General features: G+C 42.3%; 1 protein-coding gene across 4 annotated transcripts in view; it reads right to left on the bottom strand.

Moving 5' to 3' along the window:
• The window catches only part of MAPKBP1 (mitogen-activated protein kinase binding protein 1), a 90,203-nt gene that overhangs the window by 52,553 nt on the left and 20,961 nt on the right, over positions 1–16,689 (bottom strand). For all 4 annotated transcript variants that reach the window (XM_031593536.2, XM_031593537.2, XM_031593540.2 and 1 more), the window contains exon 3: positions 9,551–9,642. In XM_031593536.2, coding sequence (XP_031449396.1) covers positions 9,551–9,642 — 92 coding nt within the window. The remainder of the gene's footprint in view (positions 1–9,550; positions 9,643–16,689) is intronic.

Below are 16,689 nucleotides of genomic sequence, written 5' to 3'. Positions count from 1 at the left end.
GCACAGCTGCTGAAGGGCCATGGCAGGACAGGAAGGAGGCAGGCTGCAACCTGCAGGCTCCCACTCTCTGCCAGCCCCCTCCTTTCTCAGGCAATGGGCAAGCCCTAGGGGGCTGCAGGGCATCAGGATAAGGAAGGCCTTGTACTCCACAACAACCAAGGTTTTGCAGCCATTCCTCCTCCCTGTTCCATAGACATGCAACACAGTTTCAAACCTGTCAAAGCTTCCCACTTGCAGAGCTCTACTAGAGCATTCAGCGCTGTTATTAAATAAAGCACACATGCTTGTTCTCTCACTTCAGTTTCTCTGTGCATAAACTGTGAATGACCCTCCCCACAGGGCGTATTCTTCTTTCCCCCCCCCCCTTTTTTTTTAATATATAATATAGTGACTTCCCTTCAGTTCACATACTGGTTAATGAGGTCAGAGCACAGAGTAACAAACCAGCCATCTAATTGGGATTACTTCCCAGCTTTCTTCACAGTTTAAGAATCAAATGTCACTGGCACATTTAGGTAGACGGTGCAAGAGTGAGGACAATGAATGCTTCTGTCAATAAGGCAGGCTGAAGTCAGGTATAACCAATACAGTCCTTTCAACAGTCTCTGTTGTAGCTACTCTAACAGGCATGATAATGCTCTTGTTTTGAGGGAAATTGAATATTTACTCTGGACCTAAGATGGATGCAGAAACAAGTGCGTATTACACAGTTTTCCTTAACATGGTATGTCAGCAACCCAAACAGCAGCAAACTCACAGGACTCCTCCAAGCCTCCCTACTTAGCCCTGGCTTGCAGCCTCTGGAATCCAGCACAGGAAAACTTCAAGGGCAATTAAGAGTTTTTCTTTGTCACAAGAATTTTCATTGCAATCTTGCACAGATAAAAGTGTTGCCATTTCCCTCCTCTCGCTTTCTTCATCACTAACATTTTTGGTAGCAGTAAGAATCCACATTCTAACACAAACTTTCTCCAGGGCTCAGCTAACAGTTGTGGTCCCCCTGATATGCACTGTGCATGCAGTGCCCGGGCCTGCCCCACCACACCTCCAACTTTGTTGTCAGTTAAGCTTTGTAATTGACACAGCTTTGGTACTGATGGGTCAAAGATACCTCCTTCTGCAAAAGTGCTTTGTGAACATTTCTTCCACTACAGCCCCATTGTGTTCTTCCCAAGAACCAGGCTTATGTAGCTCTGGGAACAGAGTGAACACAAAAGGGAGCATCACCTGCTAACTACAGCGTGGTTCCTCCCACTGAAGGTATTAGAAGAGGAAGCACAGATTACTGCTCCACATTTAGGGGGTTCTAACACCACACTGGGATGTAAGCAGCATGGACATACACTGCGCTGAGCACAGCCACATGCTGCAACCCCTTGCTGGCACCTAGCAGAAAGGAGGAAGCAGGGAAGCATGGATGAGCACAGACTCACCCAGACAGAATGGGAGCAGAGCTGACGTGCAAACGAAACACTTTGGGAGAAAAGGCTCATACTGCATGACTGCCACATGGCTGTGGAAAGACATGGGATAAGCAGGCATGTTGGTACCTGGCGGCTGAAGGGAGGATGCCACCAGAACTACTGCTGCTGCCAAAACCCTGAATAGTAACTATGGGACAGTGTCACATTTCACCTCTGTTTGTCCTAGGGTTGTAACAGCTGGCTTTCTGATGCACAGGACAGAATAATGATCCACTGCCTGGTGGTAACTTGAAGGCTGGATTAGCATATGGCACTCTGGAGAACTACCCCTTCCCTGCAGTGGGTAATTACAATTGAGAAACTGTATTCATGTTTCATCATTCTGAGGGATCTGCTTTTAATGGAGGAGAGGGAAGGAAAGGGTTGGCTTCTTTTTGGACACTTTCAAAACACTGAAATCTTGCATTAAGTTGTTCACTTTTGGCACAGAAAACAAAACATTCCACTGGATTGTAATGGCCCAACTCAAACCCAACTGCAGTCACAGCTCTTCAACTGAAATTGTTTTTAACAACCTAAACGAAGGGGATTTTCTTATCTTTCCCTCTGGGTCCACAAGCACAATTGTGCCAACTGGAAAATCTCCGTAGATGGCACATACAAGCACAGCATCCTCACAGAAAAATAAAAATGCACTAACAACAGTCCAGATTCCTGAGAGGCAGGGAGAGGAAAGCAGCATAGCCCTTACAAGATGACCGTACCATTCTAAAAAGGACTAAAGCTGCCTCTGGAATGGCTAAAGAAGCTGAAATATGCTTGAAATCACAAATGCTCATTTTAGGATAGGCTTCCATAATCTTTACAATATTGAAGATTCTCCTTTAGAAATAAACAAAGAAGGCTCGATTCTCCAAAATTCTGGGTGAAATAAAATTGAAGGAGCCAGCACCAGCAGAACTGCATTTATATACTTGTTACCCAGCAGTTCAAGTACTGTAGTGTCCCTCTATCTATTCAAGCTGCACATGGGACGGGGTCCAACAGTATTAGCATTTACTGCTAACAAAAATGAGTGAAGAACTGTACCTGCACAGAGCTGCAGAGCTTTGCACAAACCACACCTGTACGAAAAGGTAACAAAAGATCTATAAAGTGAATTCTGCAGCTGACCAGTACTGTGGCATCCAAGCAAAGTAATCAGTTAGTTAAGAAAAATATGCCCCGAAGTAAGGCAGTAATGCTTGTCACCTTAGGATTTCACTGTTCCACGTAACCTCCAACTCCAACCTGGCCACAATGTTCTTAAGTCTTGAATTTTATCATGGTCACCAGTGGTCTACTAGATCTTCCTCTCACAATTCATTCCAGTACCACAATGTCCAAAACCTTTCACTTAACACAGGAAAGAAAGAAAGCAAGGCAACATCTTCATCATGCCTTGTAACATTATGCAATGTCTATCTTAAATGTTATTCTTTCATTGTGGGTTTTATGCAGCTTAGGGTAAAGGGAAATTCTTCTCAGTTGATAGATTACCACACAACATAATAAATTATCTATTAGAACGATGGAAAATGATGACTAAAACATTCCAAGAGACTCCACATGTGCACGTCTGGAAACCACTTGTCTACCGGAATTGGAAAAAGGTGTTTGGGAGCAAACCAACAACCACTTCTGGAAAAATAAAACAAAGTCCTCGCTCTTCAGCTTCCAGTGGGAGTTACCGCTCAATTACGTGAGACAGCTCCACACGTGCTGAGCAGACTCCTGGAAGGATTAAAACCGATTCACTCATTTCCTGCTGTGCTCCTCCCCTTCCTCCCGCTGCTGTGACACAGACTGCTGTCACTGCCTGCTGGTGCAAGACCTGGCATTTACTTCCCTGGATCCACATGGAGAGGGTGCCAGGAGAGTTATGACTTAGAAGGGCTGACTGAATTCAGGAGGTTTCCACTCAGTACTGTGAACGTGCTGGGGATGAGTGGAGAAACAGAGATGAAACGAGAACAAGTGACTGAGGCTCCACACTGCTGCAGCACAGGCTGGCACATGAGAGAGCTGCAGCAGCATCCAACATAAATGGGACAGTTGCAGTAAAAAAATGTGAACTAGCCATGCAGTTTTCCCATTTTGAACCCATCATAACAATAGTCATTTCTGAATATTAGTTGTCTTGTTTCAAAAAGCTCAAGGCAATAAGACTGAAGGAGACTGAAGGAGAAGATCTTGTGGCAAATACCAGCATGAGAAGAAACAAGGACTTCATTTAAGTTTGATCACATGACTCCTTTATCATCCTCCCTTCCCATGTGCAAACAAGGATGTTACAATATTAAATGTTTGTAGTGTAAGGGAGTGTCCAACTCACTTGTTCAGCAGATGTACTGCACATGCACAGAGCTGGCCAGGGGCTGTGTCTGTACTGGCAACAGCCGATTCTGAGAGAAACCTGAAGGTACTCTATTTACTGTCTCAGTGGAGTCTGTGGATTAAACCCACGCCTGATTTTAGATCCGTAGCATGTAAAAAGTCATCCCCAAGAGCTGAAGGCTGAGTCTCAACAACTCACTCTAGGTACTCTGTATCAAATACAGATCTTGCCAGTGAGGAAGACTAACAAGAAAAACCCCTGACTTTTATCAGAATAGCTGGAAATTGATAATCAGGGCTGGACAGAGGCCTAAGCTGATGAGAACATAAGAGCCTAAATGTTTAACAGACACTGTACACTGTAAAAGAACTAGTGCAAAGCACTAGTTTTCTACATGAACAGAGGAAAAGTATGGGCTGTTCACTGCAGCAGGCAGGTACCTCACATGAGGACAAGGTTCTCAACCAGCTCACACGATCAACTTCAGGCCAAGGAAAGACGAACAAAGAGAAGTGAAATAAATCAGTCCCACCAGTCTACAGGGCTTAAAAAAATAACAAAAAACACACTTACATTCACCTCCCCTTCACCTAAAAAAACTAAAACACAGATAAGCTGATTCAAGCTATCTGAGCAGCTGGTGTGGAATTTAAATGGTAGACATTTTTCCTCTTCAAGAATTTCTCTCTTTTTTTTTTTTTCTCTCCCCTTTTTTAATGTTAGTCATCAGTAACCTCAGAGGATTTTCTTAGCTTTGTTTCCATTCTTGTTTCTAGGAAACAGAACCTCAACTAGCTACTGGGAAGAGGAGAAAAAAAAAAAGAAAGGTGAAATAAACCAAAATGAAAGAAGAACAAGGAAAAAGGAATTGGAAAAAAAAAACTGGATTAAAGAAAAAAAAAGACAGACAAAGCATGCTATAAGAAATAACAGATTTCTGCTTGTTCCTCCAAGGATGACTTTGTCACTGCATAACACTAACAGAGATCAAATCAGGCAGTGCTGGGTTTATATTGCTTGTCAGCAGAACAGGCAAGCATGGATGGCAGATATAAGACTTTTGGAGAAGAAGGGGGGTAGTTTTCTCTCCTATGTTGTCTTGTCTCCCAAGACAACAGCCTTATATGAAAGCAGTGGCCTAAAATATCTAGAGCACTCTGTGCTTTGGCCTTCTTGGCAGACATGAAGAAAAAAAAGCCTCCTTCAACACAAGCATCATTTTAAAACAATACCAGAGCAGCAAAGCAGCCACTGGAGAAGTGATAGCCTCATTAGAGTCAAAGAAGAAAAAGGATAAAAAGTTCAAAAGTCAGTGAGAAGGAAACAAAATAATGATGCAGCATTCAGCCCATAGGCACCATTATGGAGTTGGAATGAGCTTATGTTGTATTGCTTCTTTCAGGAGAATCAGAATCACCAGAAAAGAGAAAATCCAGAAAAGCAATCATTTAATAAAAAGTAATAGTAATGCTTCAGACAAAAATAAGAGACCAGAGTAGGATTCTGATCAAAGAAAGCCTAAAATTCTAAGGCACAAGTCCTCATTCAAACAAACATTCATGTGCCTGGTTTGGATGAAGTCAGGATGCCTGTGGCAACTGTTTTGATCTCAACCAAATTAATCTAGGTGTGTTGAAAGTGTTCTTAGGAAAACAGAGTTGTTACGTAAGTTAGCTTTCAGGGGTACAATGAACTGGAGAAGCAAAACTTCTGCATGTCAGGATTACAAAACTTCAGTAGATGAGCAGAGAGCTGAGGAAATCACTGGAGTACCTTAAGCACCACTGAAGGATGACCAAGTTACATGGACAGGTTGTGAACTTTACCTAGTCTGCAAAAATCAGCCACATGTAAGAAGCTTCCCGGTCCAGTAAATTCAAATAGGAACAAAAATAAATACAGTCAATGAACAGTAATGCCAGGATTCTTGCAAATTATCCATGTGAGATAAATCCACTAGAAATAAGAATAGGAGGGAAAGACAAATACTAACAAACTGAGTTTGCATCACCATATAATAAGATCTGCACCCATACCTCCCTCATGTTTTGAGTTCTTAACAAATGCTATATTAAACCAGCACAAAAGGATAGTTTTGTGTGCAGCAAATCACACTGGCATCACAAGACAGGATAGCTATGGCACATAAGCAGCAAGTCACCTTGGTCATTACATTGTTACAAAAGATCTGGCATACTGCCTGGGCCATGAGATGATACTACCACCAAATGCGAACAAGAATTCCTCTGCGAAATCCTAAGGACCCACTTAGGCTTTTAATTATCCAAAGGAATCCCCAGGTGCCCTCATACTTGATTACATTCATGTTTGGCATGTACCAGCTCATCAGAGGAAGTCACTGTTAATAAAACTCACCTATCTTTAGCTATCCAAAAGTCCTAAACATTTCAGCTTAGTGCACTTGTTTTCTTCCCTCTCTCTTCTCCTCCTCCTCAAGTGCAAATATATTCAGTGTCAGAAAAGATGCAGAAGAAGAGGCGACACTCTGTAATCTATCTGCCTGTGTCTGAAGAGTTCAAGCATAAAAGATGCTGTCAAGGGCACATGCAGATCACAAACTTTCATTTAACAAAAAATATAGAAGTTTTAAGATAAGAGGAAGAAAACTCACGCTCCATAAGAGAACGGCCTTGTAAGATTCAGCTAGAGCCTCAACACACTGCAGAAACCCAAGGAGTCAAACTGTGATTTGTTCATCTGTATTTACCTTCAGGACTCTCTCAGAAGTCCACATGAGGCTCCCTCGGAAGCTCTTTTGCCTTAATATTGATACAGCTCAAATGGTGACATGGCTCTGAACCACAGCTAATGAATGCTAACAAGGAATAGAAACATTGCTGCCAAATGTTCCTGACTGAAGTGGGAATATACTGGGGAGAAGAGAATAGAGCAGACAGGATAACCTGTGGGCACTGCAACTCAGAAGTTCCTCTGACCAAACGCAGCTTAGACTGCATCCTCACCTTCTTTGGATCTTGAAAGGCCTAGACATAGCAATCAAAATGGCCTCTCCATAGATAGGACTGATGTCACTGCAAGGGCACTTGTCTTTGAAAGGTCATGGTGACTGGGAGAAATTCCTGAATAATGCTAGAAGGAAGATGTCATTTCCATCTTCAAGAAGTGCAAATAAGATGTCAGGAACTACAGGTTGGTCAGCCTCATCTCAATCTCTAAGAATGCGATAGAGCAACTAATCTTGGAAACAAATCCCAAGGAAACATGAAAAACAAGAAGATGATAAAGTAGTTAATATAAATTTATGAAGGGGAAATCATGCTTAACTAACATAACCTTCCACAATGAGGTGACTAACTTGGCATATAAGCAGGGAGCGGTGGATGTTGTTTACCTTGACTTTAGTAAGGCCTTTGGCATTGTCTCCCATAGCATTATTACAGACAAGTTGACAGAGTACAGGTTAGGTAAGTGCACAGCAAAGTAGACTGAAAACTGGGTGAATGTCCAGGCCCAGAGGGTTGTGATCAGCAGCACCAAGTCTAGTTGGAGGCAAGTCAGTAGTGATACACCCCAGGAGTTGATAAAGAGGCCGTTACTGTTTTATCTCCGTATTAATTAGCTGGACAACAAGGAAGAGTGCACACTCTGCAAGTTCACAGATGATACAAAACCAGGAGGAGTGGCTGACACAGCAGAGTGCTGTTCTGTCGTTCTAAGCAACCTGGACAAGCTGAAGAATTGGGCCAGTGGGAACCTAATAAAGTTCAACAAATGGAAATGCCAAGTCCTGCACCAAGAGAAGAATAATCCCATGGAACCAGTACATGATGGAGATTTAGGGGCTGCAAAACAGTTCTAAGAAGATCAACTACGGGGTCCTGGTGAACAATCAGACCAAAAGCCAGCATTGTACCCTTGCGATGAAGAAGGCCAATATTCTTCTGCGATCCACTAGGAATAACAGTGCAAACAACTCAAGGGAGGAGATCCTTTCCCCCTGCTCACCTCCGGTCAGTCCAAACCTCAGGAGTATGTCCAGTCCTGCACTCTCCCATGTAAGAAAAATACAGACTTACTGGAACAAGTCCAGTATAGGTCCACAAAGGTAACTGAGAAGTTGGAGCATCTTTTATATGAGGAGAGACTGTTCAGTATGGAGAATACTCAAGAGAATTTTAATCAATGTGTAGGAACACTACATGGAAGGGAAGGAAGAACAGGGAGCCAGACTCAGTAGTGCCCAGAGAAGGAACAATAGACAATGGACAGAAATGAAAACAGATTAAATTTTATTTGAACAAGAACAGAAAAAAAAATCCACTGCATAAGTAACCAAACATTGGTAACGTGCTGCCCAGAAAGGCTGTGGTGGAGATATTCAAAAGCTGCCTGGACATGGTGCTGGACAGTCTGCTCTAGCTGACCCTGCTTCAGGAAGTCACCTCACAATGATCCTGTGATTCTGTGAACCAGGATATCGATGAGAAAGGGCAAAAATTTCTAGCCAGTTTTATTGATCCTATGTCTTATTTCAGCAAGAAATACAGTATCCTTAGATGTTGCTAGCCTGTTTCTTGTGTGCTTATAAACACCATACATAATTCTCATGTAAATTCTTCTAATTCCACCTTCTACCATGTGGAGAGTATGCCTATGCAACACCACCAGGAGATACCTCCCTCCCAGTTCTCCTATAGCTTACTGACCAGCAGAATAATCTAGCTTTGAAGAACAACCAAGCTCACATGGTCTTCAGCAATCCAGTTTAGAGACAGATAAAGTATCTCCACGTAGCACTACATTGGGCAGTGAAGACTTTTCCTGAAGAATCATTCTTCTGTCTTTGCAGTTTATTTTGACTGTTGTAGCTTTCCATCTAAGCCACAGTCATTCCCCATCTCAATGGCTATGTCTCCACTAGCAGGGTAAACATCCTACAGAAAATGCTTTTCCTCCCTTGCTTTTTCAATATACCATCTATTATGAGATCTCAATCTGACTCTTTCACACTTTCCCTTTAAAGTTTTCAGGTGCTACTTTCCTTCACATGAGTCTCATCCCACAATCCAGCAATTCTAATAGGATTTGCTCCTTTACAGACACACTCTGAATGAGCTCTACCTTCAGCAAGATCAGGATCCGGTCCAGAACGTCTACAATTTTGCTAAACATGCAACTCACAAAGCCACCTGTACAGCCCTCAGCTATCTCCCTCTAAATAGCTCTTTTGCTGTCTAATGTCTCCATCTAGATATCTCAATTTGCAAATTTGATTGGAAGCACTTCAAAAAACCCATAAGCAAAGGGCTGCCAACATGAAGCCTAAGTTCTTTCTTCACACTGGATAAGGAACAAGTCATAAACGGCAAGGCATGTACAACAAGGGTTTGTCAACTCACTGAAAGCAGCATTTGCTCCATTAGGTACTCACAGGCTTGAGCATCCATCCCATTGAGTTATAAGCAAGGTCAGCAAGCTACAGAACATAGTTTAAAAGCCCACAATGTATTTAACACCTAGCTTAGAGCAAGAGGAGGGAAAGGGATTCCATAAAAAGGATATCATTAAAACTTGGCAGGTAAGATGCAGTTCTTCTCCTTTGCTAATTACACTAGCAGTGCTGATGCTCATAATTGACCTCTATGTTAAGAGACTAAGGAATGGTGAATTCTATCTATAGAAGACCGCACTGGAAACACCCTGGATCTTATACTGTCATTCCAGTCTTTGTTAATATCAGCTTTAAAGAACATGGTTAGTGACTCACCCAGCTGGATAAGCAACGAGGCCAGTTCTGGGGTCGCAGGCTAATCCTCTGCCTCCCGACACAGTTATCCCCAGCACCTTCTCCAAAGTCACCTAGAGCATGTGAAAAAGAAAAGAAGTAGTATTGTGAGATATGAGTACAGTTCAAATGGACCCATATGCAGATACTAACAGTCTGGCACTGAGAAGAATCATATCTCCTAGAAATTCACTGACAAGCACCCAGGCACAGAGTAAGGTTAAAGAAGTTATATTTTCAACATAGGCACAGTAAAATACTGCTGAAGTACAGAGTTATTGATCTACTGATTATTTCTCTGTGCCAAAGCACTGCCACATATTGTAGAGGACAGCAAGCAATAACTAGTATGGAGCGAGAAGCTGGGACGCACATTCACTGCCCTGTGATTTCCACCTTCCTACCACAAGCAGCAAAATACTTTCTCTACAGTTCTTTCCCTGGAAGTCTTTTCCAGGTTGACCCATTCTCTTTATCTTCTCCATCCACTGGTAGATGGTGCAGTGTGGTCCCAATTCCATATTCCTAGGTACTGAATAGCCATTTTTTCCACACAGTGTTTAAACTGGAAACCACATCCAGTGGACCAGCACTCCCCATGAATCTCAAGAGAGAACAGCTCATATTATTGGGTTAAAAAACATCACATACCAATGACCTATTCAACAGACAATAATTCAGAATGCTTGCTTTGCCCCCACGCAAAGATCTCAACTATTTTAGGAAATAAAAGACAACTGGATAGAACTACTTGGAAGATACAGAAATTCATAACCAGACCTCTGCGACAAGCAGCTGGCATAAGCAAATACAAGAACTGCCTGGACAAGGGAGAATAAGACTTTTCAGGGAGCACACTCTGGGACAGGAAGCATCAGAATTCAGCAGTTTCCCAAAACAAAAGATTGAAGTGGGATTACACTGCACAAAATCTGGTATGTGGCATGAAAGGACTCAATATCTGAACATAAACCAGTTTTTTTTGTCTTGGGATTCTTCTGACAGACACAAATTACTCTCTTTTGCATTTGCACAGCTCAATCTTATTTATTATATATTTTATGCATACATTCCTCTGCAGGACTGCTGTCTCTGCCAAATTCATGGATTTTACTGGGTCACAGTCTTCTGTTTTCAATTATTATCATCTAATTTGTATTTGGTTAAAGCCTTAAGGCATGGACGCTGCATAAGAAGGCACCATTGTAAAATTACCACTATCACTAATGGCTGCCCTGAAGATTAACATCTTGTATTTATATCAACATGGAGTAGAAAAGGTAAGGGCAGAGCAGGCTTCCCCACGCTACCCTGGCAACACAGCTTATCACACTAAGAATTCAGCTGTAGGGTGAAGAAATTAGTCTCATGGCTCAGGTCACTGGAGAAGGTAACAAAAGTAAGCCCACTTAGGGAGATAGGTGGCTGCCTTGCTTCAACAGGTAAAGCAGGGCCATGGCACCAGCAGCTCAGTTAAAACAGGCCATCCATGCCTCAGTGATTTTCAGTTTGGACTGATTTCAAACCCATGACACTGAAAATGGAAGACATTATACCCCACTCTCTGGAGAACTCAGTGTATTTTTCCCTTAATAATAACATATCCCAGATACCTTGAGACAGAGTGAGAGAACACCAATTGTCACCTTTCCTCATAAAATAAGTATCTCTGGAATCATGACTTTTGTAAAATTCATCAGGGTTTACGTTTAGTACAAGAACATACAATTAAAAATGCATTTACCAATTCACCACTATAGCAAGGAAATAATTTAATGTTCCTTAAAAAAGTGAGGGTGAACTAAAGGAAGCTAGGAGGATGCCTGCTCTTCCAGGTTTGTTACAATACTTCAACACAGGGTTTAGCTTCGCAAATGCACAGAAAGAAGAATTTGCTGAGATTCAAGCTCATATCATCAGTCCCCAACCCATAACATAAAGAGAGGTTTAAATTCCCATAGAAACTGCATACTTGACAGCAAAAGAGGAAATGGAAGAGACATGTGCCATTCAAGTATTCCAATCTAGATACTTGATGCTGTCAGCAAACATCAAATTTAGCAATGCTGTGCTCACACCGCTCAGCACAGGCTTTAGCTCAGGCTGGCTGTAATCACAACTGTCCTAAAAGGCACTGCTCGACCTTGGTTATGCAGCTAATAGCATTCAGCAGCAGTTCAGCAACCTACTTTCACCACAGGTATGTTTTTCCCTCTGCAAGGACACGTTGTCCCTGCAGTGCCATATTACACTGCCACTGAGCTGATCCTGCACCCACCTGCTCCTGAGACTCCGCCGTTCCTTCCTCCCTTATCCCAATCAACTCCCACCCTTCCCTTGCACCAGCACTGACATGACAACTGCCTCCCCAGCAAGCCAAACAAGCAAAACAAAATGTGTTTTATGGGTTTTGGTTTTGTTCTCTGTTTGCCAGCCTGGGAAAGTCACAGGGAGCTCAAAAACAGGGAAAAGAAGAACTGGCCCCTTTTACTGGCTACTAGATCTGTCTACCTGTACCACCAAAATCCCTTCTGCACATGGCATTATGGAAAAAAATCCACTCCCTCCTAGTTTTGAGGAGTGGGAGAAACTGACCAAGAGCACTAACTCATTCATCTTGGTACTATCACCCCATCACGCTTTCTCCAGCTTCCTCTCTTGCTTTAGAACTGCAGGGGCCCCAGGCTGCTCAGCCAACAAACTGTACTTGTAGTTATAAGAGGTGGAAAGTCTACCTTTCTCACAAGGCCAGCATTCAGCTTAACACAAAAGGTGTAGCTCAGTCTTCAGCTCTTTCAACCACCAGTCATCTGGCCTCCAAAAGACCCTTAGTCCTATTAGAAAAAGACAACCACCACCAAGGTCATACTGCAGATGTTGCTAGATCTATAGCCACAGAAACGAATACCTGTATCAAGAGATCCACAATGAACTTTCTGAAAAAGATTCTCCCTCTTTTTCTCCTAGGCTTAGCTTTAAAACTTGCCTTGTGTAAATTATCTGAAAGACAACTCTATAAGCCTCATTCAAATGGACATTTTTACAACACTTCAGCATGTGTAGTAATAATCCTTAGGTGTTAAAAACAACTTGTCTCTAAAAGGAGGATAAACACATTTAAAATTGGGCCTTGTGAAACTTGTGAGCCCATTCCCACCTCCCTGCCCAGAAGGCACCATAGCTTTATCTCCATGATCAACCTCCAGCCTAGGTGACATGAGGGCTCAAGAGAGTCAATCACTTGTCACAAAACGTGACAGAAGAATAAACAAACTTCAGAGGAGGAAAAAAAAAAAAAAAAAAGCAGCAATGCAGTATAGACTGGATTCCTCTCAACTTGCCAGATAAAATGAATGATTAGTATAGTTAATTAGGGCAGAGCACACACTATCATTTATTTCCAAATCTCACATAAAGATCTGCTATCAAAAGGCAAATAAGTCAAGATAGGTCTGACATTATGCCACTTTTGAAGTTCTGGCAAAATGAGGTAGGAATTCACACAGCAAACTCAGTTTCCCAGTTCCCAGACACTGCCATTCATATAAGTCATCAGGTAGTAGTACTTCAGCTTATCCCAGTCACAAAAAAATTCCCTGATCTCTTTCCAACTCTGATCTGAGCTAACCACAGCACTAAAGAGTGCCATTGCAGACCTGGAAAACCGGTGGGTTTGTTACCAATAATAGCTCCCACACTGGCCCAAATTGCTTCCCACAATCATCAGACGTGTCCTTACTCGCTCAGGTCATCACATCCAATAAATAGGCCACCTCACCTCCCTCACCCAAGCCAGGAAACAATTGCAAGACAAAACCCGTAATTCTGTGCCCCTAAATTAAAGGCTCAGAAAGGAGGCTGGCTATCCACATTTGTTACCTCATCCTGAGGCTTCTATTAATAGTATTTGGCATTTTCAGTCACAGTTCTCTATGCGATTTGCAAGTGCTATCAAATGGAATCACATGCAATATGCTTCTAGAGTTCATTTTGCATTGTAATTACCTGTTAACCACCTCATCTCCATTTCTTTAACATCAACTTTCCCCCCCTCCCCCCAAATTTGGAGGTTCAAGGCACACTCATAGACAACAAAAATAGAAAACAGAAAAATAGAAAAGTGTTCAAGTATGAACACTTGTCTTGCAACTCCCAATATCCATTCATTTTACACACAAATCTAAATCTAGCTGCTCAGAGTTGCACAGATGGGTAAAGAAATTTCACTGCCTAAGTAGGTCACCCTATTCCTTCCACTTCAGAACCCAAGATCATTAGGAAGCTCCCACAGCCCCTCTACCTGGTAAGATCAGACCAGCAGAGTCTTGAACTGCAAAACCAAAAGGTATTCAATACAGCCAGGCCTTGCAGTAGAGGGGAAACCTTGCTGCAGTGCAATCCTCACTGGAACTTAAAGGGCAGGTCTGAGTTGCTTCCCTCAGGCATGGTTCCCCCAAAGTCAAGGGAGAGCCCACACCTGTGTGACAAAACCATACTACCTTTGCTTTCCTGCTGGCATTTAGATAATCCTTTCTGAAAGGCTGGTCTAAATTAGCCCGACAGCTTCACCTGTCTTTTCAGGAAACAAGGCATTTGACCAGCAGCTCCTGACTCTCAGAGTATGAGTTTCTTACTCATTCCAGTTCTTTCTGCTGTTTTGGGGAAGTTGAAAGACAAACCACGAGCAATTGTTTCCACGTGTCAAAAGGACAACACAGAAATCCTTTAAGGATCAGCTCAACATCCCCCATCCTGCTCTTTAGCTCATAGTAAACACTCTCCTCTTCCCTACAGTTTGCATCCCTCTGGGACCATCTACATGTTCACATTTGGTCAGTGCACCTAGGCCAGATGGTCCTAGAGACTAGTAGCAGGTCTCCAGTCATTCTTTGAAAAATGCCTACTGAGCACAGTAATAATTTCCACAAAAAAATGGATGCCAAAGAAGGCAAACCAGCCAGTGACACTGCTTCCTGATCTACAGCTCACTAGCTCTCTCCCTGATGCTGTTTTGCTCCTGATGATAGCTTGCCACCACTCTTTTTGCCTGCTTGCCCACCAGCAGAGTTCCACAGCCCTGAGTCACCTTAAAGGAAGGTATGAAAATTAACTTTTCAACAGAAAAAAACATTTTTAACACCAGGTATCCCTCACAGTGTTTCACCTGTAGGCTGTATGGTGCTGTTATCCCATTGTTCTCCCAGGCCAGAAGCAAAAGACTGAGTAGCTCAGTAGTTTTTCAGCCCCTCTTCCACACAGTCATATGTTCTCAGTAAATTTGAGGGGGGTTTATTTGTTTTTTTTTTTTGTTTTTTTGACTCAGTCACTTCACTTCCTGCCTTCTAATACTACCCACATTCTCTTCTGGGCACAAAAAAATTTATCATTCTTTACAAATAGAATTTATTTAAATACAGAAATAAAGAAAGCTTCTTTGAGAGGATACCTCCAATATTCCAATGCTCAAAAAAGCCACTGAGGAGGGAAAAGCAGTGGTATACGGCTGCCTACATGTCCAAGTGTAAACGGCATCAGGGAAGAGATTACAGCCTAGGAAAACCATATTCAGCAAACAGATGCATCTGATCCAGACTTCACAGAGAAAGTTTTAGAGCAGGAAAAGCAAATCTGAGTCTCTCTCATCTGCTGTCTCCCACTCAAAATTATTCTGTTTTAATCTATTTCAGCAAGTTCTCTACCATGAACTTATCAACTGTGTCTTTAAAACCCCAGTACTCAGAACATCTTTTGGCAAGGAACTTCACCACTGTGTTACACGTTGCAAGATCATCTCTTATTACCTGCTTTAAACTCCTATTAATGTCATTTGACGGCCCTTAACTCTTGTGCTGGAAGAGAGACTGAACAGCCGATCTCCACCTATCATCTTTAGGTCACGTGTGACTTTCAAGGAGTTATTCTATCACCCCAGAGTCATCTGTGTTCCAAGCAGAAGAATCTCCACTTACTCAGTGGTTCCCCTGAACACCACTTTGTATCTTTGATCACTTCTGACACCCTTCTGTGAACCTCTTTTGAGGCCCACTATATCCTTCCTAAGATAGAAAACATCCAGACTACCCACAGCTTTCAAGTTGTGAGTGCAGTAACTGTTTACGGAGCAGAACAATGGGGTCTTCTGGTTTGTGCTCAGTTTTCTTCTCCCGTTAGTACTTATACTTGATCTGCCTTTTTGATATCTAAATCATTTACAGACAACAGCCAAGAGGTCATACAGCAGCATAAAGTCATAGATAAGAATTCCAGCTGCTATGCACTTGGAAATATAACCCCCATTCTCTTTGCTCTCCTATGGAAAGGGAAATCCTATTCTTGAATCAGCGGTCTCATTTCAACCCCACCTTTTCCATCCATTCCTCTGTGAGCAATTATTCATGAGCAAGAGCATCCTCAAAGGGAGTTCTAGCAGTACAATTATTCCATTACACTCCAAAATGGCTACTTCAATAAATGTCCACACGCAGACAGAATCTATTTTAAAAGCCCTCCTGTGGGCCTGTGTGTAACACAGTTAACTTTGAATCCATTTAATTAACTAACAGCACCAACTCAGCATGAAAAGACAACATCCATCAGAGTTCATCTCTCATCCACTGCATAATGTGCCTGCCCTCATCCTTCTCCCAACTGAGTGTGGGTCTGTTAATAATGTACGTACAAAAATATGGGTTTCTGAGGAAGTGGTGCACACAAAAATCCCTGAGATACAAACTTCAAGCATTGCTTTAGAAAGCCTTCCCCAGCATAACACGGTGGCCATCAACTAATCACCTTGCTTGAGGAGCAGCTGCATAACTATTTGCCCTTTTTTACTTGAGAAAAAAAAATACTTTCACGGCCAGATTTGAAATCCTGTTATTCTTCAGCTATGGCAATACACCAACAGAGAACTCCAAAATCAGGCCTAAATTTCACATTGTGGTGGCTTTCACATCCGACTCCCCATATAGTGTTACCAAATTTTTTAACAATGCTGCACACAGGTCAACGTATTTTCCATGCTGCAACACAGCAAAGTTCTATCTGTGCACTCCAGAATGTGATACATGAAATGCATTGTAGCTGTACATTGTTAGCATCTAAGAAATAGCTATCTATTT

This window comes from Phasianus colchicus, chromosome 5 (genome assembly GCF_987193195.1).
Source record: "Phasianus colchicus chromosome 5, bPhaCol1.hap1.1, whole genome shotgun sequence".
Taxonomy (NCBI): Eukaryota; Metazoa; Chordata; class Aves; order Galliformes; family Phasianidae; genus Phasianus; species Phasianus colchicus.
This window is presented reverse-complemented; position numbering and strand designations above follow the sequence as displayed.